This window comes from Salvelinus alpinus, chromosome 9, assembly GCF_045679555.1.
Source record: "Salvelinus alpinus chromosome 9, SLU_Salpinus.1, whole genome shotgun sequence".
Lineage (NCBI taxonomy): Eukaryota > Metazoa > Chordata > Actinopteri > Salmoniformes > Salmonidae > Salvelinus > Salvelinus alpinus.
The window spans coordinates 81709766-81735273 of record NC_092094.1 but is presented as its reverse complement, the minus strand read 5'-3'; the positions used below and the strand labels follow the sequence as shown (position 1 = coordinate 81735273).

General features: G+C 41.7%; 1 protein-coding gene across 1 annotated transcript; it reads left to right on the top strand.

Moving 5' to 3' along the window:
* The first annotated feature begins 1627 nt into the window (after positions 1-1627).
* LOC139530753 (protein phosphatase 1 regulatory subunit 14B-like) lies at positions 1628-24994 on the top strand. Its single transcript, XM_071327423.1, has 4 exons — positions 1628-2021; positions 19085-19165; positions 24328-24360; positions 24558-24994. Exons 1-4 carry the CDS (start codon positions 1833-1835, stop codon positions 24624-24626), a joined length of 372 nt encoding a protein of 123 aa, XP_071183524.1. The 5' UTR covers positions 1628-1832; the 3' UTR covers positions 24627-24994.
* The last annotated feature ends 514 nt before the right edge of the window (positions 24995-25508 follow it).

Sequence of the window (25508 nt, the reverse complement as noted above, 5' to 3'; positions counted from 1 at the left end):
GGGGTCCCTTGTCAAAATCAATAACCTTTTAAAACACACACTATGTGTGTTGTTGGCAGTGTTATGAGTAACACACTATTATACCCCCAAGTCCAGTAAACCAGTAAAAACAGAAGAGCATCATATTTAACACAGCCTCTGCAGTATAAAAATAACCAATCAAGGGATAAGTGTCAAGTTCATGTGAGATCCAGCACTTATGTGAGGTGTGTCTCATTCCTCCCATTCTAGAATGAAGAGATGGCCAGTCCAGGTCTCCTGATTCCCCGGTTCCAGACCCAGTCCCCTTTCAGTCAGCCTGATGGGGCAGAACCGGGTATCAGTGAATTGTATGAATTAATTTGTTTGCCTGGAAAGGTGAGCTGCCAGAGGTGCTCAATAATTCGGTGTTCGTAACAGACGTTGCCTCAGCAGGTGAACACGCAACACCACGGCTGACTGATACACACTGCCGAAACAAAACGCAGGGTCTCATTGTTATTATTGTAAAAGGATCTGTGGAAACTACAGCGTACCCTTGTTATCCCTCTAGTCTCAACTGTACTAGTTTGGCACAGAAAGAAACACTAAGTAGTTTTAACCTTGACTAATTTAGTTCCTGGTGATATTTGACCTTCTCAAATGAAATGGGTTAGTTCAGAGTCTTTATCACAGGTTTTACCCTCTGAGTGATTGTTCACAGCATTTATCTGCTCTCTCTTTTATCCATTATTGATGGAGATGTAACTGAGGATGCCAATTTGGCTTCAAGGCTTATTAAACGTACACCTGATAATAGCTGTTATAAATGACGTGGAAGGGATCTAATGAACACTGGAGGAAGTCTGGATCACCTGTCAGGGAAAAGCAGTTATTCTGATAACTGTGGATGAACAGAGATGGCAAGAGTTTCCACATGCTGTGATGTAGAGATGATAAGCCACAGAGTAATACAGTAAACTCAGTGCTTGACTTTACTGAAATACAGTAGGTTCTGGTACTCATTTTGGGTGCCGGTACCGTTTATATTTAAGTGCAGGAGCTCCACAATACTTTTGAGCTTATACAGTATTCTATAAGAGGTGCAGGACCTCAAGCAGTAGAACATTTTAGGTGCCGGTACTCAGCTCCGGTAAGCTCTTTACTCAGTCAAGCACTGAGTAAACTCCTGATTAGGGCACATTGGAAAATTGGAAACCCACATTGTTAGAAACCCACATGTTAGAATTTGGGACATGGATCTTTTTCTGGATGACAAAATTGTTAAATAAATGTATTGCTAACCACTGCAATACTCCGATCTTTGGTTGCCCTCTCATCCCTTTCTCAGTTTTTATCACTCCGTAATTGACCTATGCACTCGTACCTGAGAGAGAAGGATAGCACACCTAGACACACACACACACGCACTAAGACACACACACACACACACACACACACACACACACACACACACACACACACACACACACACACACACACACACACACACACACACACACACACACACACACACACACACACACACACACACACACACACGCACTAAGAAACACACACACACACACACACACACACACATAGGCATATTTTATTACCATCCTCCACAGGCAGCGAGTGTGCGAGGGAGGGAGGGGAGGGAGAGAGAGGGAGAGAGAGAGACGAGTGCACATAGACAGACGGAGCAAGCAAGATAGATATATAGGAGAGCTAGAGCAAGAGAAGAAGAAAAAGAGCGAGCACACAAGAAAGACAGCAAGAGAGAGGGTGGGAGTGAGAGCACCAGAGACAGAGGGAGAGATAGAAAGAAAGAGAGACAGCTGTGTGTTTCCTCAGCTGTTTTACCCGAGGCCATGGCAGGCATGGCGTCGGAGCCAGTCACCCAGTCCAGGGTGATGTTCCAGTCCGCAGATAAAAAAGAGGAGCCTACGCATCGCAAACTGGGCAAGCTGACCGTCAAATACAACCGCAAGGACCTGCAGAGGAGGCTGGATATTGAGGAGTGGATCGACAATCAGCTGCACCTGCTCTTCGACTATGAGGTAGGTCGTGCACGGCTGCTGCTGGCACAGCTAGGTCCCAGGGTCTGTGTGGGTAGATTTATTACTGCATTATCAGCCTTGTAGATACACATTATCTGACCATCATATCAGGATGACTATACATCATATTACATTATTTATATCCTTTCTGAAAATCTGTATCACTGAATGGACATACATACAGCATTCCAGAGGAACACAACATTATCTATCTAACATAAATATATTAATTGGCTAATACAATCACCCCTTTCCTTATTATAAACACTTATACACAGACAGTACTATAGTGGCACGCAGCATCTGTCCTCAGAAGATGAGAATCTACTCCCTTTTGTGACACTGGTTCAGACAGGGCAGCAAATCCCTGTTGTCTCTGGTCAGTTTGCAGTCTGAGACTTCTAAGAACTTGAGAGGTTTACTGCTTAGATCTCGGCAGGGAGGTTGTGTGCAGAACTGCTTACGGCCAGGATTGCACACCACAAACGGAGGGACTGGGCATTAGCATAATTGATTCCAAGATTAGGGAGTGGGACCCCTGTGTGGAGATCGTAGGACCCCCCCCGTGTCATCACTGCACTGCAATTTGGTGGGGGGAAATCCAATTATAATCAGAGGCTGCATCGATTTGCTGGGAAGTCTCTGGGGATGCCATGGCAACAGAAGACTGGCTCCCACGTGAAGAGAAACGGCACAGAGGAGTCAGAGGGATGTCTTCATGCACTTCAATTATTCTCCACTGCCAAGAAACACTGCATATGGCATACTGATGCTGCAGGGCATGAGAGAGCATCACGTGTGAGGGGTGTCCTCATTAAAGTTCCTGAAAATAGCTACAGATGTAGGATCTTAATTTGATCCCTCTTTTGCTGCTGATAATGTTCCTGCATAGCAGGAAATGCAAACTTGTAGTGTATTCCAGGTTTAAAAAGGCTTCTAAAGTTTGTAATGTTCACTTTAATTAATTTGTCCTAACAAAAAAATGTATCAACACCTACAAAAAAAGTCAATTAATTATAATACACATAATAATTCACATTTCCTGTTGCTGCAGGATTATTTTCCTGCTGTAGCAAACTGGCTCAAATTAAGATCCTACATCTGTATATGTAGGGCTAGGAGGTTTCCCAGTCAGGTCATGTAGTCTTGAAAAACTCAGGTTCCTAGCTATAACATTGAGGTAAGAGGACAGGAATCAGGTTAATGTAGTGACCTGTTGAGTTTATGATCAGGTCCAAATGAACACAGACAGCAGCATATCCTCAGTGGCAACACCTATCCAGGTACATGCATCCAAAGTGCATAGTCAGAGAGGGCAGTGACGGGCCGTTCGGCCAGGGCATCAGGTTCAACCAGATTCCATTCTACACACTGAGATGGGAGGGAGAGACATTCATTACAGCCAGTCTGGTGGCAGACAGATACCCAACGTCTCTTGGCTCAGACTCCACATTTCCCTCAGAACAGGCCAGTGGACAGCCCGTGTGAGCTACTGTAAGCCTGGGTGATTTTAATAAAACCACTCTACTGTCAGATTGGACACACAACAATGGCTGGCGTTTTGTAAGGATTGCATTAAACCTCTCCTAAATATATTCCACTCAGCAGTGCAAATTTTTTGCGATCCCATTAACTGCTTATTTCTCTGGTAATATATGCAAAGATCCCTGAAAGGCGGTGGTGTCACGTTCCTGACCTGTTTTCCCTTGTTTTGTATTTATTTAGTTGGTCAGGGCGTGAGTTGGGTGGGTTGTCTATGTGTGATTTTCTATGTTGGGATTTTGTGTTCGGCCTGGTATGATTCTCAATCAGAGGCAGCTGTCAATCGTTGTCCCTGATTGAGAATCATACTTAGGCAGCCTGGGTTTCACGTGTGTTTTGTGGGTGTTTGTTTTCCGTGTCAGTAGTTGTGCCACACGGGACTGTTTATCGGTTAGATTATCTTTTGTTATTTTGTTTCGTGTAGTGTTCAGTTTATTTGATAATAAAACATGGACACTTTCCACTCTGCTTCTTGGTCTGATCCCTACACGTCCTCTTCAGATGAAGAGGAGGAAATCAGCTGTAACAGGTGGGTTGAAATGATGCCTGAATCTCAGAAATAATAATAGAGAATTATGGTTAAAGAAGAATCTCTATGCTGCTTTACAAATGATGCTAGGTCAGTCTTGCCTGCTGCTTCAAAATCAAATAAATATGTTTAAATCAAATCACATTTTATTTGTCACATGCTTCTTAAACAACAGGTAGGATTTGATCTTAGTCCTGTATTTACGCTTTGCCTGTTTTATGGTTTGTCGGAGGTCATTGCGGGATTTCTTATAAGCGCAGTGGTGACCCGTCATTCAGGGCAGAACCCCATCTGTTGCCTGTTTTGCATGTTATTTTAGCATAAATACATGTCATATCAGTTTGCAAACAATGAAAAAACAAACATTTTTGTTAATAATGCCGCATACAAACATCGGATCTTTTTTGCTTTCTTGAGTAAGGCAGCTCCAAAATGCAGGTGTTTCAGTTTAGGTCAGTGCTTTCTGTGGTGGTGGGGCAACCAGCGGAAAATACAGGGCGTAAGGGTTGGTAATGTTCTCTAGTTGCGCTGTGATTGGATAAGTGTTCTGTCACTCATGGGGACACTACGTCACCGCAAAATCTACAGGGAGAGCTAAGAAATTCAAGCCCCTTGGGTGCTGCCATATTGTAGATTTACATTAGAAGTGCCCATCCAAGAAGCCCCAAGGTCCTTGGCCAGAGATAAAATTACGTCAAATCACGTTACATCTACCGTAGCTTTGATTGGACTGATCATGTCAACATCATACTTTCAAAACCTTAGCTAGCAAGCTAGACAAGCAGTCATCATCATAAATTAAGTTGACAATTTACTGGCAAATCCTTTTCAATCCTTGTCATAAAGAGAAATTATACATAAAACGTTTCAGTGCTCATCGACCATTGGACATAAACATTAGACAACAAGTTGGAAATTGCAAATTTAACAAAGCAATCACTAGCCTGCTATTGAGTGGAGAGGGTGTGTGGTCCAAGTCTGGGTTTAAGGGTCTCTTTTCCAAGCTTAAAAGGATAAACACCCACATGCAACACCATGGGCCAGAAAAGATTGAATACATTGGCCATGCTGTCAATCCAGCATGACTTCTGCCGCGTTCAATACAACTGGAAAATCTCAGACTTGTGAGTTCAAGATAACTGGGAACTCAGAAAAAAACGAGCTCCGACTGGGAAAATACGTTTTGAACAGTCATCCAACTCGGAATTCCAAGTTGAGAACTCAGGCCTCTTTCTAAAGCTCCGACCTGAAGATCACTGACAGCATGATTCAACCGTTTTATTTTCAAGTACCCGGTTGTCTTGAAAGCACCATAAATCCAGAGAATGCCAGACTTTGATGACAAAGTTTGATGACAAAATTTGCCCACAAGAAGGACCACAGCGCCACCTTGTTCAAAAGAGCACAGCACAATAAGGTGAGTCCAAAAATGTATTATATGCTGCTGCATAAATGATGTAATATGCCAGCGAGATATGTATACTGTAGCTAAGAAAGTAATATTAAGTGTATGTTGTGTAGTAAGCTATTAGTAGCCCATGTGCCTCGACCTAATAGTTTGGTCCCTTTCCCCCTCATAATAGCCTACTGTTCTGACTTGGTGGTGCACATGTAGCCTATAGCCTGTTTTAGAGAAATGTCACCATCAAATATTGTAAGAGCTTTCATTGTCTGCTTATCTCCTTTACCCAAATCCAGATAGCAGATGTTCTGAAAGAGCTGGAAAACCTGGACCCATACAAATCAGCTGGGCTTGACAATCTGGACCCCCTATTTCTGAAACTGTCCGCCGCCATTGTCGCACCCCCTATTACCAGCCTGTTCAACCTCTCCTTCGTATCATCTGAGATCCCCAAGGATTGGAAAGCTGCCGCGGTCATCCCCCTCTTCAAAGGGGGAGACACCCTGGACCCAAACTGTTACAGACCTATATCCATCCTGCCCTGCCTATCTAAGGTCTTCGAAAGCCAAGTCAACAAACAGATCACTGACCATCTCGAATCCCACCGTACCTTCTCCGCTGTGCAATCCGGTTTCCGAGCCGGTCACGGGTGCACTTCAGCCACGCTCAAGGTACTAAATGATATCATAACCGGCATCGATAAAAGACAGTACTGTGCTGCCGTCTTCATCGACCTGGCCAAGGCTTTCGACTCTGTCAATCACCATATTCTTATCGGCAGACTCAGTAGCCTCGGTTTTTCTAATGACTGCCTTGCCTGGTTCACCAACTACTTTGCAGACAGAGTTCAGTGCGTCAAATCGGAAGGCATGCTGTCCGGTCCTCTGGCAGTCTCTATGGGGGTACCACAGGGTTCAATTCTCGGGCCGACTCTTTTCTCTGTATATATCAATGATGTTGCTCTTGCTGCGGGCGATTCCCTGATCCACCTCTACGCAGACGACACCATTCTGTATACTTCTGGCCCTTCTTTGGACACTGTGATAACCAACCTCCAAACGAGCTTCAATGCCATTCAACACTCCTTCCGTGGCCTCCAACTGCTCTTAAACGCTAGTAAAACCAAATGCATGCTCTTCAACCGTTCGCTGCCTGCACCCGCACGCCCGACTTGCATCACCACCCTGGACGGTTCTGACCTAGAATATGTGGACATCTATAAGTACCTAGGTGTCTGGCTAGACTGCAAACTCTCCTTCCAGACTCATATCACACATCTCCAATCCAAAATCAGATCTAGAGTCGGCTTTCTATTTCGCAACAGAGCCTCCTTCACTCACGCCGCCAAACTTACCCTAGTGAAACTGACTATCCTACCGATCCTCGACTTCGGCGATGTCATCTACAAAATGGCTTCCAATACTCTACTCAGCAAACTGGATGCAGTTTATCACAGTGCCATCCGTTTTGTTACTAAAGCACCTTATTCGACCCACCACTGCGACCTGTATGCCCTAGTCGGCTGGCCCTCGCTACATGTTCGCCGTCAGACCCACTGGCTCCAGGTCATCTACAAGGCTATGCTAGGTAAAGTGCCGCCTTATCTCAGTTCACTGGTCACGATGGCTACACCCACCCGTAGCACGCGCTCTAGCAGGTGTATCTCACTGATCATCCCTAAAGCCAAAACCTCATTTGGACGCCTTTCCTTCCAGTTCTCTGCTGCCTGCGACTGGAACGAATTGCAAAAATCTCTGAAGTTGGAGACTTTTATCTCCCTCAACAACTTTAAACATCTGCTATCCGAGCAGCTAACCGATCGCTGCAGCTGTACATAGTCCATCGGTATATAGCCCACCCAATTTACCTACCTCACCCCCCCCATACTGCTTTTATTTCCTTTTCTGCTTTTTTTGCACACCAGTATCTCTACTTGCACATGACCATCTGATGATTTACCACTCCAGTGTTAATCTGCTAAATTGTAATTATCTGATTTATTGCCTACCTCCTCATGCCTTTTGCACACATTGTATATAGATTCTCTTTTTTTCTTTTTTTCTACCATGTTATTGACTTGTTTATTGTTTACTCCATGTGTAACTCTGTGTTGTCTGTTCACACTGCTATGCTTTATCTTGGCCAGGTCGCAGTTGCAAATGAGAACTTGTTCTCAACTAGCCTACCTGGTTAAATAAATGTAAAATAAAATAAAAATAAAATAAATAATCCCTTTATTTATCCTACGGTTCTGACTTGGTGTACAGGGAGAATACTGTAAGAACGTCCATGTTCTGAATTCTGTCGCTGTACATTTCAAAAGTGCTGAATACATAGTTATATTGACTACATCCGTCTTATCTCGCTCATTGTCTTAATCTAAATTATGGATTGCCTCTTATCCGCTCATCGTTCCCTTATGCCATAGTTTGTACATCTCAATTGTCAGTAGAAACAACATTTATTTAAGCCATATCAGCAATTTTTTTTAAAAGGCAGTAAATGAGGCTGAATGAACTGTTTCGCTGCCAGACAACGCTTCGCTGATAGCTAGGTATATTAGTGGTAAGGATTCAGTCCATGGTGCTGAAAAAACTCTGGGATGGCTTTATGTAGTGCCTAACAGTTTGTGGGCACCGTTATAGTGCAATTCATGTATTGTTTATTGTGTTGCATTGTGTATTGGTTTTGTTGATATGCAAAAAATTGGGAGTTTTCCCCACGAAGATTTACATGCTAAAATTGTTGCCCGTAATCCATAGCTTCTTGGGATATGTACAGTACCAGTCAAAGGCTTTAGAACACCTACTCATTCAAAGGTTTTTCTTTATTTGTACTATTTTCTACATTGTAGAATAATAGTGAAGACATCAAAACTATAAAATAATACATATGGAATCATGTATTAACCAAAAAAGTGTTAAACAAATCAAAATATGTTTTATATATGAGATTATTCAAATAGCCACCCTTTGCCTCATTACAGCTTTGCATACTCTTGGAATTCTCTCAACCAACTTCATGAGGTAGTCACCTGGAATGCATTTCAATTAACAGGTGTGCCTTCTTAAAAGTTCATTTGTGGAAATTCTTTCCTTAATGCATTTGAGCCAATCAGTTGTGTTGTGACAAAGTGGGGGTGGTATACAGACGATAGCCCTATTTGGTAAAAGACCAAGTCCATGTCATGGCAAGAACAGCTCAAATAAGCAAAGAGAAACAACCGTCCATAATTACTTGAAGCTTTGTGTAGTCTTAACATTCGGTATACTCCCCTTGTCCTAAGGGTAAAAAGTTATCCTCCTTCACTAAACCCCTAAAATAAAGCAGCTTAATTGAATTTTAAACCCCAAATCTATTTTGCATGAAGAAACAACTTGTCATTCATCACAAACTTTGTGAATATCTGGGTTTTCCCTCTTCACAATGCAGAAAGACTGCATTTAAATCTGTGGACACCACTCGTTTTTATTTGAACACACCTGTCATAATTGTGTTCTTTACTAAAGCAGAGGTCTATTATTATTATTATTGCTAAAGGTACTGCATAGGTGTAAACATATTTTTTTTTAGCAAGAGATAGCACTTGTATAGCCTAAGAAAATAGCAGAAAGTAGTTTTGAATGCATTTTATTGAAGGGAAACAATAACAGTCTAACTTTTTTGGCAACATAGTGATAAATTCTTATACTGTACAATGAGGAATTCAACTACAAAATACTAGTCTTCTCCCGTTTGTTGAACCATTGCCCCCACCCACAAGGTGTATAAACAACAACAATAAATAAGAATAAGATAATAGATACAAAACAAAATGTGAAAAACATGAATCAATCAACTCTAATTAGCACGTGGGACAGTATGCAAGTGTGTGTGCATGGACTTTGCAGATGTATTTCTCACATGTGCAGCACATAGTATTTGTTTTACAGCCCTTCTTTGGGGGGCAGAATTGGCATCTCCTCCTCTTGCCTGCCCCAGCTGCAGCCTCAGGTGGATCAGGACAAGATTCAGCACTCTGAACAGTTGTCACAAGCGCTGCAGAGGCTGCTGTGCGGGGGAGGTGCTCCCTCCTTTGAATGTGTGGGTTAACAAGTGCCTTTCCCAGCTGCTCCAGGAACACCCTCCTCTTGTTCCGCTTATCAGGCATCCAGGTAGGGTTGATCTTGTGCCATATCACGAAGGCATTGTATGAGGACACAACAATGATGTTATGGAAGATGACCAGGGGCCAGCAGGCAGTCATCCTCCTGCAGCTGTAAGTTCCAATCACCTTGTCCAGGTTGTCCATGCCTCCTTTGTTGTGGTTGTAGTCCAGGATGATGGCTGGCTTCTCCTCACGATCACTGATCTCAGCCGTTTTGTGCAGTGTGCTCCGGAAGACCACATTCTTGTTCCTCTTTGGGAGGTAAGAAATTAGAGTGGTGGTGGGGGTGAAGGCAAACTTTGATGAGAAGGCCTCTCCCCCTTGTTGTGAGGAGTGCAAGGGGGAGCTCAGGCTTGTTCTTTCTAACTGTCCCGACCATGGTGAGCTTCCTCTTCAGGAGCTGCTGGCTGAGTTCATAAGAGGTGAAGAAATTGTCACACATTGTGCCCCCTCAGTCCATCTTTTTATAACTGCTCAGTCAAAAATTACCCTAAGACAATCTTTGTAAACTGGTGGTGTACAGCTTTCATGGAAATATGAACAAAGGCGATGTTTCACTTTTTCTAATGTTGGGGTCACTCTAGGAAAAGTAATACAATTTCAAGTTGAAAAAATATAATTTAGGGGGTTTTCTCTGCTGTTAAACATAGTGGCATTTTTTACCCTTAAGACAACACAAGGGTTAAGACATGAAGGTCAGTCAGTACGGAACATTTCCAAAGGAATGGAAGACCCAGAGTTACCTCTGCTGCAGAGGATAAGTTAATTAGAGTTATCAGCCTCAGAAATTGCAGCCCAAATAAATGCTTCACAGAGTAATAGACACATCTCAACATCAACTGTTCAGAGGAGACTGTGTGAATCAGGCCTTCATGGTCGAATTGCTGCAAAGAAACAACTTCTAAAGGACACCAATAATAATAAGAGGCTTGCTTGGGCCAAGAAACACAAGCAATGGACATTAGACCGGTGGAAATTTGTCCTTTGGTCTGATGTCCAAATTTGATATTTTTGGTTCCAACTGCCGTGTCTTTGTGAGACGCGGTGTGGGTGAAGGGATGATCTCCGCATGTGTATTTCCCACTGTAAAGCATAGAGAAGGAGGATGTTATGGTGTGAGGGTGCTTTTCTGGTGACACTGTCTGTGATTTATTTAGAATTCAAGGCACACTTAACCAACATGGCTACCACAGCATTCTGCAGCGATACGCCATCCCATCTGGTTTGGGCTTAGTGGGACTATCATTTGTTTTTCAACAGGACAATGACCCAACACACCTCCAGGCTGTGTAAGGGCTATTTGGATCTCTATGTACTTTAGTCGGGATCAAGGGAAAGATGAACAGAGCAGTCTCCCATTCTCTGCCGCTGAAAAACATCCCCACATTATGATGCATCCAGAAGTGATGTTTGGCATTCAGGCTAAAGAGTTCAATCTTGGTTTCATCAGACCAGAGAATCTTGTTTCTCATGGTCTGATAGTCTTTAGGTGCCTTTTCGCAAACTCCAAGCTGGCTGTCATGTGCCTTTTACTGAGGAATGGCTTCCGTCTGGCCACTCTACCATAAAGCCTGATGGAAGAATATTCCAGAAGAACAACCATCTCCACAGTGGAACTCTAGAGCTCTGTCAGAGTGACCATCAGGTTCTTGGTCACCTCCCTGACCAAGGCCCTTCTCCCCCTATTGTTCAGTTTGGCCGGGTGGCCAGCTCTAGGAAGAGTCTTGGTGGTTCCAAACTTCTTCCATTTAAGAATGATGGAGGCCACTGTGTTCTTGGGGACCTTCAATGCTGCAGACATTTTTCTGTACCCTTCCCAGATCTGTGCTTCGACACAATCCTGTCTTGGAGCTCTACGGACAATACCTTCGACGTCATGGCGTGGTTTTTGCTCTGACATGCCCTGTCAACTGTGGGACTTTATATAGACCGGTGTGTGCCTTTCCAAATCATGTCCAATCAATTGAATTTACCACAGGTGGACTCCAATCAAGTTGTAGAAACATCTCAAGGAAGATCAATGGAAACAGTATGCACCTGAGCTCAATTTTGAATCTCATAGCAAAGGGTCTGAAGACTTATGTAAATAAGGTATTTCTGTTTATTTTTTATGAATTTGCAAAAATTTCAAAACCTGTTTTTCCTTTGTCATTATGGTGTATTGTGTGTAGATTGATACGGGTGATGAGAATAAGGATGTAATGTAACAAAATGTGGGAAAAGTCAAGGGGTCTGAATAATTTCCGAATGCACTGTACTTTCACTGTGTGGACGACTTCGTCGATGCACTTATTAATGAAGCCGGTGACTGATGTGGTAAACTCAATGCTATCGGATGAATCCCAGAACATATTCCAGTCTGTGCTAGCGAAACACTCCTGTTGCTTAGCATCCGCTTCATCGGACCACTTCCATATTGAGCGCGTCACTGGTACTTTTGCTTGTAAGCAGGAAGACAGAGTTAAGGTCAGATTTGCCAACTTTAGGGCGAGGGAGAGCTTTGTATGCATTTCTGTGTGTGGCGTGAAGGTGATAGAGTTTTTTTTGCCTTTTGTTGCAGAGGTGAAATGCTGGTAGAAATTAATTAAGACAGATTTCAGTTTTCCTGCATTAAAATCACCGGCCACTAGGAGCATTGCCTCTGACTGAGAATGTTCTTGTTTGCCTATGGCGCCATAGAGCCCCACAGTCGGTGTCGTAATACCCATAAAACCTAGTGGTCAAACAGGGAAATGGTTCCAATAATTTTTCCACCAATAATGTTTTCCATAGGGGATTTTGGAAAACTTAAAATAAGTGTTTCGTGTAGGCTTACCCTGACGTGACGTTTGATAACCATGTAAATCTCTCTCGTACAAGGTGACTTTTATTCAACATTCAGCTCTATTTTCTCTCAGATTTGAAAATGCTAATTAGAATCAAAGTAGACATCATGCAAGCTCCTGCACGTCATCGCTAGCTGACACCTTTGCTAACAGGTATTGCACAAGTCAGTTCACAGTTCACAAAATTGGCCATTAAAAGAAATGTAGGCAATTTATTCATTACTACATTTAGCTAACATTCGATAGCTAATCCAGAGATTCTTACCTTTGCCTCGATTCGGCAGTTTCGTCCAGATCATCATGGCATTTGTCATTCTTCATGATAGCCATATTAGCAGCTAATTAGTATTACATTTTTGTGGGGTAAATACAGGTGAATATATTGATAAAAATCACCTTGTCCTAGAGAGATTTACAATGTTATCAAAACATCACGCCAGGGTAAGCCTACACAACACAGCTCTTATTTTAAGTGTTTCTAAAATCCCCTATGGGGAAAAATGAATGGTGGAAAAATGAAAAACGAACGATTTCCCTGTTTGACCGCTAGGTTTTATGGGTATTATGACTCATACTGTTGTACTCTATTAAGGCCCTATACGGCTCGTTGAGTGCGACCTAAGTGCCAGCATCGATTTGTGGTGGTAAATAGTGTGGACTACAGCTATTTACCATGAGGTATTCTAACTCAGGCGAGCAGAACCGAGTTAGAAATGGTTCCAGAACTATTTATAATTTGCATAGGGTTTGATATTATTGTCATACTATTATCATGAGAATTATGTACAGCAGATATTTTACATTTTAGTCATTTAGCAGACACATACATTTTCATTCTGGTCTCCCGTGGGATTCAAACCCACAACCCCAGCGTTGCAAGCGCATTGCTCTACCAACTAAGCTACTCAGGACATGTCATCAGTACGCTAATAGTAGACAGTACACTAATGTTATTGTGTTTGAGTTCTTGACTGTACTAATTTGTCTGCGGGAATCCCTGAGAGAGAAGGCCCTTTATGACTAAAGGATGTTGCACGTAATGGGATCCCTGCATGATTGATGGAATGATAACAGATACAGTAGCAGTAGTAGCTAACTCCTTTGTTATTGTGGTTATGGGGCCTGCCATATGAAACAGGCTTGTTGTCTGGTAGGTACAGTCTTTGTGGGTTTGTACTCCTGTATGGCTAAAACAGTATGACTAGGGCAAGCAGGGTTTCCTGGACAGGTCACGCAGTCAAGAAAAAAACTCCTGCCCTGAGTATGGCCTATCTCTTTATAGGATTTGAGGTGCTTAATGTCAGATTTCAGTGGTGACTAGACAAACTCCAGTCTGAGAAGGATAAGTTGTTTGGTAGACACCGCCCATTGGTGTGGCAGGAGGAGACATGGTTGGTCCATGTGTGTTGGCTAAAGGGATGAATTTTGCATGAACTCAGGGGAATGCAGGTTAGGCTTTGGTTGGATACTCTGACTCTTCCGTGTGGAAGTATTTAGTGGTCAGCCCCCTGTGTCAAGAGCTGAATTATTTAGTGACATCTCTAATTTATACAAGTAGCATATTGGTTGGGTATTGAGTGGCAGTGGCACTGGACCACGTTGATGACTTCACACCTTTTAGGAAAATAGTCTCAAATCGTAGAGGTGTGAAATAACACTAATTTAAGAGTAGGAAAAAATTCAAAATGAACAGAAAATATCCTTACTCAATAGAAATATACTTCAGACTGCAGTTATGTCATTATCTGTTGATGTGCCCTTGAGCAAGGCACTTAAGCCTAATAGCTCCTGTAAAGGGATAAGACCATCTGCTAAATTACTCAAATGTAAATGTAATTATTAATTTACAAATGTAAAGCAATATGGCTCTTGTTTCAATGGATACAGTACTAAATGCGTGATGCCTCTTTAACTTGTTACAGCGATTAGCCTCCTCACAATGCAGATCTCAGATAAATGTCATGCGTATGACCCGTGACCCCTCTGTTATGGTATGTTTTGATTGGTCGACAGCTCGAGCCTCTTACACGAAAAAAATGCCATGAGTAATGAATTTAGACGACAATCAGTCTTGTCGGACTTTCACGTCGGCCTCTTTTCAAAACAACATGGTTTTGTGGGAAAGGTTTCCTTTACGTCTCTGATTAGTATCAACTACACTGAAGAAGAATATAAACGCAGCACGCAACAATTTCAAAGATTTTACTGAGTTACAGTTCATAAATCAGTCAATTGAAATAAATTCAATAGGCCCTAATCTATGGATTTTGAAGACTGGGAATACATATATGCATCTGTGTTGGTCAGATACATAAAAAAAAGTAGGGGCATTGATCAGAAAACTAGTCAGTATTTGGTGTGACCACCATTTGGTCATAACATTGACATCAGCAAACCACACGACACCATGCACGCTGCCTGCCATCTGCCAGGTATAATTGAAACCAGGATTCATCCGTGAAGAGCACACTTCTCCAGCGTGCCAGTAGCCATCGAAGGTAAGCATTGGCCCACTGAAGTCGGTTACGATGCCAATCTGCAGTCAGGTCAAGACCCTGGTGAGGACGACGAGCACACAGATGAGCTTCCCTGAGACGGTTTCTGACAATTTGTGCAGAAACTCTTCGGTTGTGCAAACCCACAGTTTCATCAGCTGCCCGGGTGGTGGTCTTAGACGATCCCGCAGGTGAAGAAGCTGGCTGTGGAGGTCCTAGGCTGGCTTGGTTACACGTGGTCTGTGGTTGAATGTACTGCCAAATTCTCTAAAACGACGTTGGTGGCTTATGGTATAGAAATTTATATTTAATTCTCTGGCAAAAGCTCTGGTGGAAATTTCTGCAATTGCACGCTCCCTCAACTTGAGACATCTGTGGCGTTGTGTGACACAACTGCACATTTTAGAGTGGCCTTCTAATTGTCCCCAGCACAAGGTTCACCAGTGTAATGATCATGCTGTTTAATCAGCTTCTTGATATGCCACACCTGTCAGGTGGATGGATTATCTTGGTAAAGGAGAAATGCTCACTAACAGGGATGTAAACAAATGTGTGAGAGAAATAAGCTTTTTGTGCATATGGAAAACTGCTGGAAACTTTAATTTCATCTCATGAAACATGGGACCAACACTTTACATGTTGCGTTTATATTTTTGTTCAATATAATAAGACTAATTGGATTAGGAACATCGGTTTGTTATGTGGTCAGAGTGTTTTAGGGATCCAAGCAAAGTGGAGAATGTAGCTTCTCTATCATACTGCATAATCACCATGTACTTATTGTAATTGCATCAATATACAATACCTCAGCAGTTGGCTGCTATGATATGATTTCTGTCTTGTCATGTCAATGTTGAATATAAATGGTTATGAACCCCAAATTCCAATCAAATTTCAATTGAACTCTACCTAAAGGCAATGTAGTTTTAGGCTCTGCTGGCATGATACAACTGGTCCCTTGGATACAGGAGCATCTTATCCTAACAAAATCCCTCAACATAAAATGGTTAATTAAGATTGCAGTTCTAATCCATATTGCAGTTTAAAAAATTATGCTCGTCTAAAGAACCACTTTCATATTCATGTGTTAAAAAAATGAATGCCAACATTCATTTTAATGTCGGACTAGTTTCCCTAACTTCAAAAGTGCTGTCGAGACATTTTCAGTCCCCGATACATATTCTTTTAAATAAAATAAAATCACACAAATGAAAAGCATTCAACCCCACACAAACATTGAAGAGCTACTACAAAAGGTTACAAAGGCTTTCTCATGACAATAACAAATGCATACACTTTTTCTCCCACTGAATTTTTAAAAACTTTCATTGATATTCTGTGGTGCTGTGCATTGCCCTGCAGTCTTAAGCCAGAGTCAGGCAGAGAGAGGATCACTGGATCAGTGGTTTGCTGGCCCAGCACAGCCAAGCAGGGCCCTGCTCCCGTGGAATAATGCCAATCTGCAGAATCCCAAACAGTCAGATCTGGCATAATTTATCAATCAGAGGGACACACAGGGGACTCTGGACTGGGCTGTTGATCTCTTCCGTTCCGCAACTCGGCACTAGTCTCATTGATTAGCTCTCTCCTCATCCAGAAATCTGCCATCTTCAACAGACCTGCCATTAAACCCCCAACTGAAATTCTCTTTTTAAGGGCTTGTCAAATCTAAAACTACACCTGCTGACTCCAGATATTTCCCAGCTCAGTCTTCCATGACCACAAGTGAGCCATCATCGTATCCTGTCAGTAAATGGTATTCAAAGGGCAATATCAGCCAGTATATAGATTGATTACTATTACCTTAGTATTTGTTTTAGATTAGCGGAGTCATTTTGGTGTGGATGTGGTTTTGCAATGTTTCTCAAAGATGGCAAACTCATCTATATCTTGGGTGTCACGTTTGTGTGTATAGACGGACCAAGGCGCAGCGGATGTAGAGTTCCACATATTTATTATAAAGTGAAACTTAGCTAACAAAACAATAAACTACGAACCGTGACTAACGAGATGCTACGTGCATTAACTCAAAACACAAAATTCAATATCCCACAAACACAGGTGGGAACAAACGCTACTTAAATATGATCCCCAATTAGAGACAACGATTACCAGCTGCCTCTAATTGGGAATCATACAATTCACCAATATAGAAAATAAACCTAGAACCCCACATAGAAAATAATAAACTAGAACACCCCCCAGTCACGCACTGACCTACTCCACCATAGAAAATAAAGGCTCTCTATGGTCAGGACGTGACATTGGTGACATTGGTAGGAGTTAATTGGATTCATTTGAAATATGTTAACACAGTCTACTAAATTCATTAGATAATTAGATTTCCAGGTAAGTGTCAGTTTACAATAAATGACCACATATCACACAGTAAGGGGTTATTCTTAAACACACCCAGAATATTTCCCCTAGGTCTAGACTAATCTGCACAGGATATTTGCCATATAAAGAAATTAGCCCAGAATAAGGAAGCAGAAACACTGCTAATATCATATAAAAAAAACAGGAATTCTTACTCTAATGGTTGAGCAAAATGCCAGCTGGGTAAATCATCCATGAGATCAGATGGAAGTTGCCTTTCCTCCTGCCCCTGGTCAGAATATGTAAATTCATTAGTCCCTAATCTATGGGTTTCACTTGACTGGGAATACAGATATACCTTAAAAAAAAGGTAGGGGCGTGGATCAGAAAACCAGTCAGCATCTGGTCTGGCCACCATTTGCCTCATGCAGCGCGACACATCTCCTTCGCATAGAGTTGATCAGGCTGTTGTCCCACTCATCAATGGCTGTGCGAAGTTGCTGGATATTGGCGGGAAATAGAACACGCTGTCGTACACGTCGATCCAGAGCATCCCAAACATGTTCAATGGGTGATAAGTCTGAGTATGCAGGCCATGAAAGAACTGGGACATTTTCAGATTACAGGAATTGTGCACAGATCCTTGCGACATGGGGCCGTGCATTATCATGGTGAAACATGAGGTGATGGCGGTGGATGAATGGCACGGCAATGGGCCTAAGGATCTCATCACGGTATCTCTGTGCATTCAAATTTCCATCGATAAAATGCATTGTGTTTGTTGTCCGTAGCTTATGCCTGACCATAACATAACCCCACTGCCACCATGGGGCACTCTGTTCCCAACGTTGACATAAGAAATCCACTCGCTCACACAACGCCATCTGCCAGGTAGAGTTGAAACCGGGATTTATCCGTGAAGAGCACACTTCTCCAGATTGCCAGTGGCCATCAAAGGTGAGCATTTGCTGAACTGCAGATGGTTTCTGACAGTTTGTGCAGAAATTTTTTGGTTGTGCAAACCCACAGTTTGGTCTCAGACAATCCCGCAGATAAAATGCCGGCTGTGAAGGCCCTGGGCTGGCGTGGTTACACGTGGTCTGCAGTTGTGAGGCCGTTTGGACGTACCAAATTCTCTAAAACGAAGTTGGAGGTGGCTTATGATAGAGAAATGAACATTAAATTCTGTGGCAACAGCTCTGTTGGACATTCCTGCAGTCAGCATGCCAATTACATGCTCCCTCAACACTTCAGACATCTGTGGCATTGTGTTGTATGACAAAACATTTTAAAGTGGCTTTTTATTGTTCCCAGCACAAGTTGTGCCTGTGCAATGATCATGGGGTTTAATCAGCTTCTTGATATGCCACACCTGTCAAGTGGATGGATTATCTTGGCCAAGGAGAAATGCTCAATAACAGGGATGTAAATGAATTTGTGCACAACATTTGAGAGAAATAAGCTTTTTGTGTGTATGGAACATTTCTGTGATCTTTTATTTCAGCTCATGAAACATGGGACCAACACTTTACATGTTGTGTTTATATTTGAGGTTAGACATACATTATTGTTCTAGTGGTACATCATGCTTGATGCATCAGCAATGCATTTTAGACTTGATACTCTGAGACTAATTTTCTTTGGTACGGTTAAGTTAAATATGTTCAAACACTGAATGGTAAAGGCATATTTAAGGTGGCAGGGAGTCCCAGTCACAGTTCATCTATGTTTGCATGGCGGGTAAAAGAACAACGTCCCTCTGTCTCTGACCACATTCTTTCTCTCCTTCTCTCTCTCTGTCCAGAAGGAGGAGATCACAGAGTTAGAGATTGACATAGATGAGCTGCTGGAGCTATCTGACACGGAGCAGAGATCCAGACTGCAGGTGAGTACTGGCAGGATGTCCTGAGAGGAGGTCAGGTTAAAGCCATAAAAAAAAGTACAGTATGTTACCATACCATATTTTACGGTATCCAATACAGTTACTGTAATCTTTTTTATCTTTGTTATTACGGTAACTTTCAGGCCTGTAAGTTACTGCAAAAACAATAGTGCAGTGCATTACTGTAATAATATTAAGGTAATTGTAACAAATTAATGAATTAATAATTTGATTAATTAATTCATTAAATTAATTGAGGGTAGATGAGGTTTGTATTTTACTGCAAGGATTGGTGCAAGCAGGTTGGCTAGGTAATTTGTTCACATATTACAGCATATCGATGAATTACAGTGTTGAAGAAGCTTTTGTTAAAACCTCTAGAAGTGCAAGTGGAAAAATACAACATTTTGGTATTTTATATCACTTTGTTTTCTTTTTTTATTCAGCGGAACCCACTGAGACCAGGGTCTCATTTACAATGGTGCCCCAAGTACAACAATACAATAAATAAAAAATGATAAATTAAAATAAACTTACAGAATCAACACTATAGCTTCAAACACCACAAAAACAATTATTTACATTCAATCCAAACAGTTGCAATTATCAAAAAATATACTCAACATTAAAGTCCTAAACTGCCCTAGAGACACCAGAGAGTCAAGATCTAGGGAGTTTTGTAGGCTATTCCAAAAATGGGGGGGGGGGGGTGGTGGTGAAGGTGGATCTACCTAAATCGGTATGTACTAATGGAACCTCGAGTTAAATGGTTAACTTTCAAGGTTCCACTAGTATATACCAATCTAGGTAAATCCGTCTTGAATGGGTTTGGTGTCTCATATTTTATTTTAACAGTGAAGTGAGGTAGGTCGGAAGCTTGCCAATCCCACAATGATGTGCGGTTACAGTAATGTACTGTTAAATCAAAGTTTCTTTGGAATAAACGGTATCATTTACTGTTTACGCATAAAATCACCCAGAGTGAATTGCCATGTATGGCAATTTACTGTAAATAATTAATAAGGTACTATACTGTTTTATTGTATAATACTGTCAAAACAATGTTATAACAGGCAATACCTGCTCTGCTCCGTTCAGAATCACTAAAAGGAGCAGACAAAGTGATCCTATTTCGCCTTTGCATGGAACCCATTTGCCAGGCAATTCTTCAATCGTGGAAATAATACCAATTTCCCTCAAATCTACTGATCACTTCATCTAATTTTTTTTACTATACCTAGACAATATATCTCAATCACTCCCAAATGTATTGAAGATCAAAGATAAATTCAGCTTAACCTCAAGATATAAAATGAATCTAACCAAATCAGCCCTACTGCCTCAAGACCCCGATGGATGAGTTTCTCTACTTATGAAATCCTAATCGTTTACCATTTTAAATATTTGGGAGTAGATATATTGCCTTCCTTAGATAAAACCTTTGCCATAAACTTTAACAGAACGCTTAAAATCAATTCAATCCGACCTCAGTAGATGGAATAATATCCCAGTTGCCTTAACCTGCAGAATATCTATTGCTAAAATGAATATATTGCCACGGCTGAATTTCTGTAGTTCAATGCTTCACATGGCTCCCCCTTCTGGGTATTGGGATAAAATAAACGATCCCGGATCAAATTAACAAACGTACAAAGAGGGAAAGACGTAGGAGGACTATCCATACCAACCTTTTTAATTGTATTTTCAGGCACTAGCATTTGGCTCAAACCTAAATTGGTTTAGACATGATTCTTCTGCCCCCTGGCTTAGTATGAAGCAAAATATGGTGTCTCCTATTGCCCTGGAAGAGGTGGTCTTCACTGATATATCCCTGAAACAATTTAAACTGCACCTTGGTCCTATTATTGCTCACACAATTTGTATTTGCCACAAAATGTACAAACAAAATAGCATGCGCATACTCCATATTTCACAAGAATGCCTTGTGATCTGGAGTGCGGCCTTTTGCGTCCCCCCAATAGTCCAAATGTGGAATCTGTACCCTTGCCGATATCATGGACAGTAATGGTTTGAGAACATTCCAAGATTTGAAAGATACATACACATTACCAGACAAATCATTCTATGCTAACTTATGGAGTCCCTTGGAAAATCGAACTACCGAAACATCCAATGATGGGATTTGTAAATAAATTATCTGGGCTCCCGAAAGGACTGATCTCTATAATACACAGTGCATTCTGAAAGTATTCAGACCCCTTGACTTTTCCACATATTGTTACGTTACAGCCTTAATTTGAAATCGATTAAATAAAAAAAATCCTCATCAATCTACACACAATAATTATTATTGACAAAGCGAAAACAGGTATTTAGAATTTTTTGCAAATGTATTAAAAATAAAAAACAGAAATACCTTATTTACATAACTATTCAGACCCTTTGCTATGAGACTCGAAATCGAGCTCAGGTGCATCCTGTTTCCATTGATCATCCTTGAGATATTTCTAGGGCTTGATTGGAGTCCACCTGTGGTAAGTTCAATTGATCGGACATGATTTGGAAAGGCACACACCTGTCTATATAAGGTCCCACAGTTGACAGTGCATGTCAGAGCAAAAACCAAGCCATCAGGTTGAAGGAATTGTCCGTAGAGCTCCGAGACAGGATTGTGCCAAGGCACAGATCTAGGGAAGGGTACCAAAACATTTCTGCAGCATTGAAGGTCCCCAAGAACACAGTGGCCTCCATCAATCCTAAATGGAAGAAGTTTGGAACCACCAAGACTCTTCCTAGATCTGGCCACCCGGCCAAACTGAGCAATCAGGGGAGAAGGGCCTTGGTCAGAGACCAACACCCCGGTGGTCACTCTGACAGCGCTCCAGAGTTCCTCTGTGGAGATGGGAGAACCTTCCAGGACAGCCATCTCTGCGGTACTCCACCAATCAGGGCCTTTATGGTAGAGTGGCCAGACGGAAGCCATTCCTCAGTAAAAGGCACATGACAGCCCATTTGGAGTTTGCCAAGAGGCACCTAAAGGACTCTCAGACCATGAGAAACCAAATTCCCTTGTTCGATGAAACCAAGATTGAAGTCTTTAGCCTGAATGCCAAGTGTCACATCTGGAGGAAACCTGGCACCATTCCTACAGTGAAGCATGGTGGTGGCAGCATCATGCGGTGGGGATGTTTTTCAGCAGCAGGGACTTTGCGACTAGTCAGGATCGAGGGAAAGCTGAACATAGCAATGTACAGAGAGATCCTTGATGAAAACCTGCTCCAGAGCACTCAAGACCTCAGACTGGGGCGAAGGTTCACCTTACAACAAGATAACTACCCTAAGCACACAACCAAGACAACGCAGGAGTGGCTTCGGGACAAGTCTCAATGTCCTTGAGTGGGCCAGCCAGAGCCCGGACTTGAACCCGATCGAACATCTCTGGAGAGACATGAAAATAGCTGTGCAGCAACGCTCCCCATCCAACCTGACAGAGCTTGAGGATTTGCAGAGAAGAATGGGAGAAACTCCTCATATACAGGTGTGCAAAGCTTGTAGCGTTATACCCAAGAAGACCCGAGGCTGTAATCGCTCCCAAAGGTGCTTCAGCAATGTAAAGGGTCTGAATACTTATGTAAATGTGATATTTGCAAAATTTTCGAAAAACCTGTTTTGTCATTATGGGGTATTGTGTGTAGATTGATGAGGGGAAAACTTTTTCATCAATTTTAGAATAAGTCTGTAACGTAACAAAATGTGGAAAACGTCAAGTGGTCTAAATACTTTCCGAATGCACTGTATGAACAACTTTTGGAAAGCTCATATTCTGAGCTAGCCATTAAAAAAGTATGATCCACAGATCTAATTGAATCTGAACAAACCATTAACTGGAACAGATTATGGAAAAATATGACCTTGGAATCCCTTAATTTGAACCATCAATTTATACATTTTAAGTTTGCTCACAGACTGTATTTAACATCAAGGAAACATTTTACGATGAAATTGGCCCTAACTCCCTACTGTTCACCGTGTCCCCTAAATCAGGTAGGCACATTTCTCCATATGATATGGGAGTTTCCTGCAGTTTAATGCTTCTGGGGCAATTATGGAAAATTTGTTTAGAAGTGCATGAATGTAAATATTCAATGCTTTACGTATATTATGTTACTTAACGATGATAGCTCCTTGAATCTCTCAATCAATGACAAGTAATGCTGGTCGGCAGCACCACCGCAAAAAAACATGTTGGCTCTTAGATGGCATCACCTCACTCTTTCCCAATGCGCCAGTGGATACAGTTACTATTAGAAGTTATAACATAATTATCAACAGTGAGAATGAATGATGCTGGTCAAGGAACAATTGAAGCCTGGACAAATATACTTGACTCTGTAAAGAATAATCTCAGCTAAAAGCCCAAAACATACAAATAAACAATCCATAAATCCCAGCACATACAAATAATAAATATATATATAATGTGCAACCCTAGTTGCTAGGGGGGTGGGAAACATGGTTTCCATGAGGTGGGGTGGGGGGGGGGGGGGATTGGATGGAGACTTGTTGGGTTGGGGGGATGGGAAGTTGGAAGCCCACTTTGTTTTGTTTTCCTGTTTATACTGAATGTATTATCACTTCAGCTGTATGTATTTCTTGCTGTTGACTTTCTTTTGAGTGGCAGCCTACAGGTACATGTTTCATAAATGTATAATTTGAAATGTATAATGTACCTGTAACCCCCCCCCCCCCCCCCCCCCAACAAATACACATTTGGTCAACAAAGAAAACAACAATGTTTTACAGTATAGTTATAAAAGATGAGATAAGAGTTATCACAGTAACTTTTGAGCCATATAAAACAAGCTCATTAAGAGACACAAACAGGGAGAACATAGACATTTTCCAGCCAAGGTTTCACTGTAAGCTATACCTTCACAAATGCTAAGCCTTGTCTAACAGATAGCAAGCCATGGAAAATTAACATCTCTTCAAAAGCCATTTTTTGGGTCACAGTACGAGGCAATACTTACACTTCAGCTATGCCCTTGTTTATACTTCACACATACACCAGGGCATATTTAACAAAGTAGGGTAATTGCTTTACAAGCGCTTGACCCCAGTTGGTGTCCTTTCGCAATGTTAGACGTGAAAGAGCAATGTCCACTTCAGTTACTGAGGCCATGTTTGTTTCTGTGCATTTACAGGAGTTACTGCAGGAATGTGAGAAGCCAAAAGAGGTGAGACACAACCACCAACTACTATAGCCTTAGTCATGTACCGAAAAAACGAAACATCAAATTCCACTTAGTGTACATTTACTCTCTATAAAGAAATACTTGCAATTCAATGGTCCACTGCTCAAACAGTCTCAGAAGAGTTTAACTGTCAACTGCTAGTACGGGTAGTGTTAACTCATTCTCTTCCTCCCTTTCAGGACTTTATCAATGGGTTGCTTTATCGGATGAAGGGCCTACGCAAAATGTCAGGGCCCCTGAAGAAATAATAATAGGTCAAATGAAGAATGGAGACAATGTGAAGCACCCCAGCCTCCCCGACCCACCCCGTCATTACCTGGTATTCTGGATGTCTCTCTGTCTCATGTTAATGGGACCTTCTCTCTGCACACATGGGTCAATGTTGGTCTGTAAAGAGAACAGTGGGTTTTGATTAGTGTTTTATATAACATTATTTATGGACAGTTTTAACATTTAGATTCCCCTCATTTAAAATAATGCACCAGTAGAAAAATGGATTGTCTATTACTCACATGTAATGTTTTTGTGTAAGACTGTACATTTTTGCTTGCCTACTTATGTACATATATTTTTGTTCTGATAAGTGTTTGTCAATAAAACCAAAATTTTGAGACAAGGCTGTATATGTATATGGATGATATGTCATTTCATAGAAGGATAAAGCCAGTCAGTGTATATGAACATTAAAACAGTGGCCGATAGATCGCTGGTTCGGGTCCCTGTTTTTACTTGGTGGCAGATCTGTCAACGTGTACTTGACCATGGTTGTTCCGGTGGGTCGCTCTGGATTGGAGTCTGTTAGATGACAATGTAATGTAAATGTTAACCGGATTCAGTGAAGGTAGATTGTATGTTTTAATATTCACAAAAAAAACAGTATTATGCTAAAAGCTACATGCTTCACACTGGAGACACTGTACAAGAAGAGAGGAAGCAATTGAAAATTTGATGCCAGCAGAAGTAGGACAGAGCCCCAAGGCAGTTTTTAGGCTATGCTATCGTGGCACTGCCAACCCTCCCAATGCTTGTCTTCACCAATCAATATATAATTCCAATCAGCACCAGTGGATAAATCAGCATCATTGAGGGGAAATGTTACGCTTTAATTATTTCAATATTACTCAATCTTC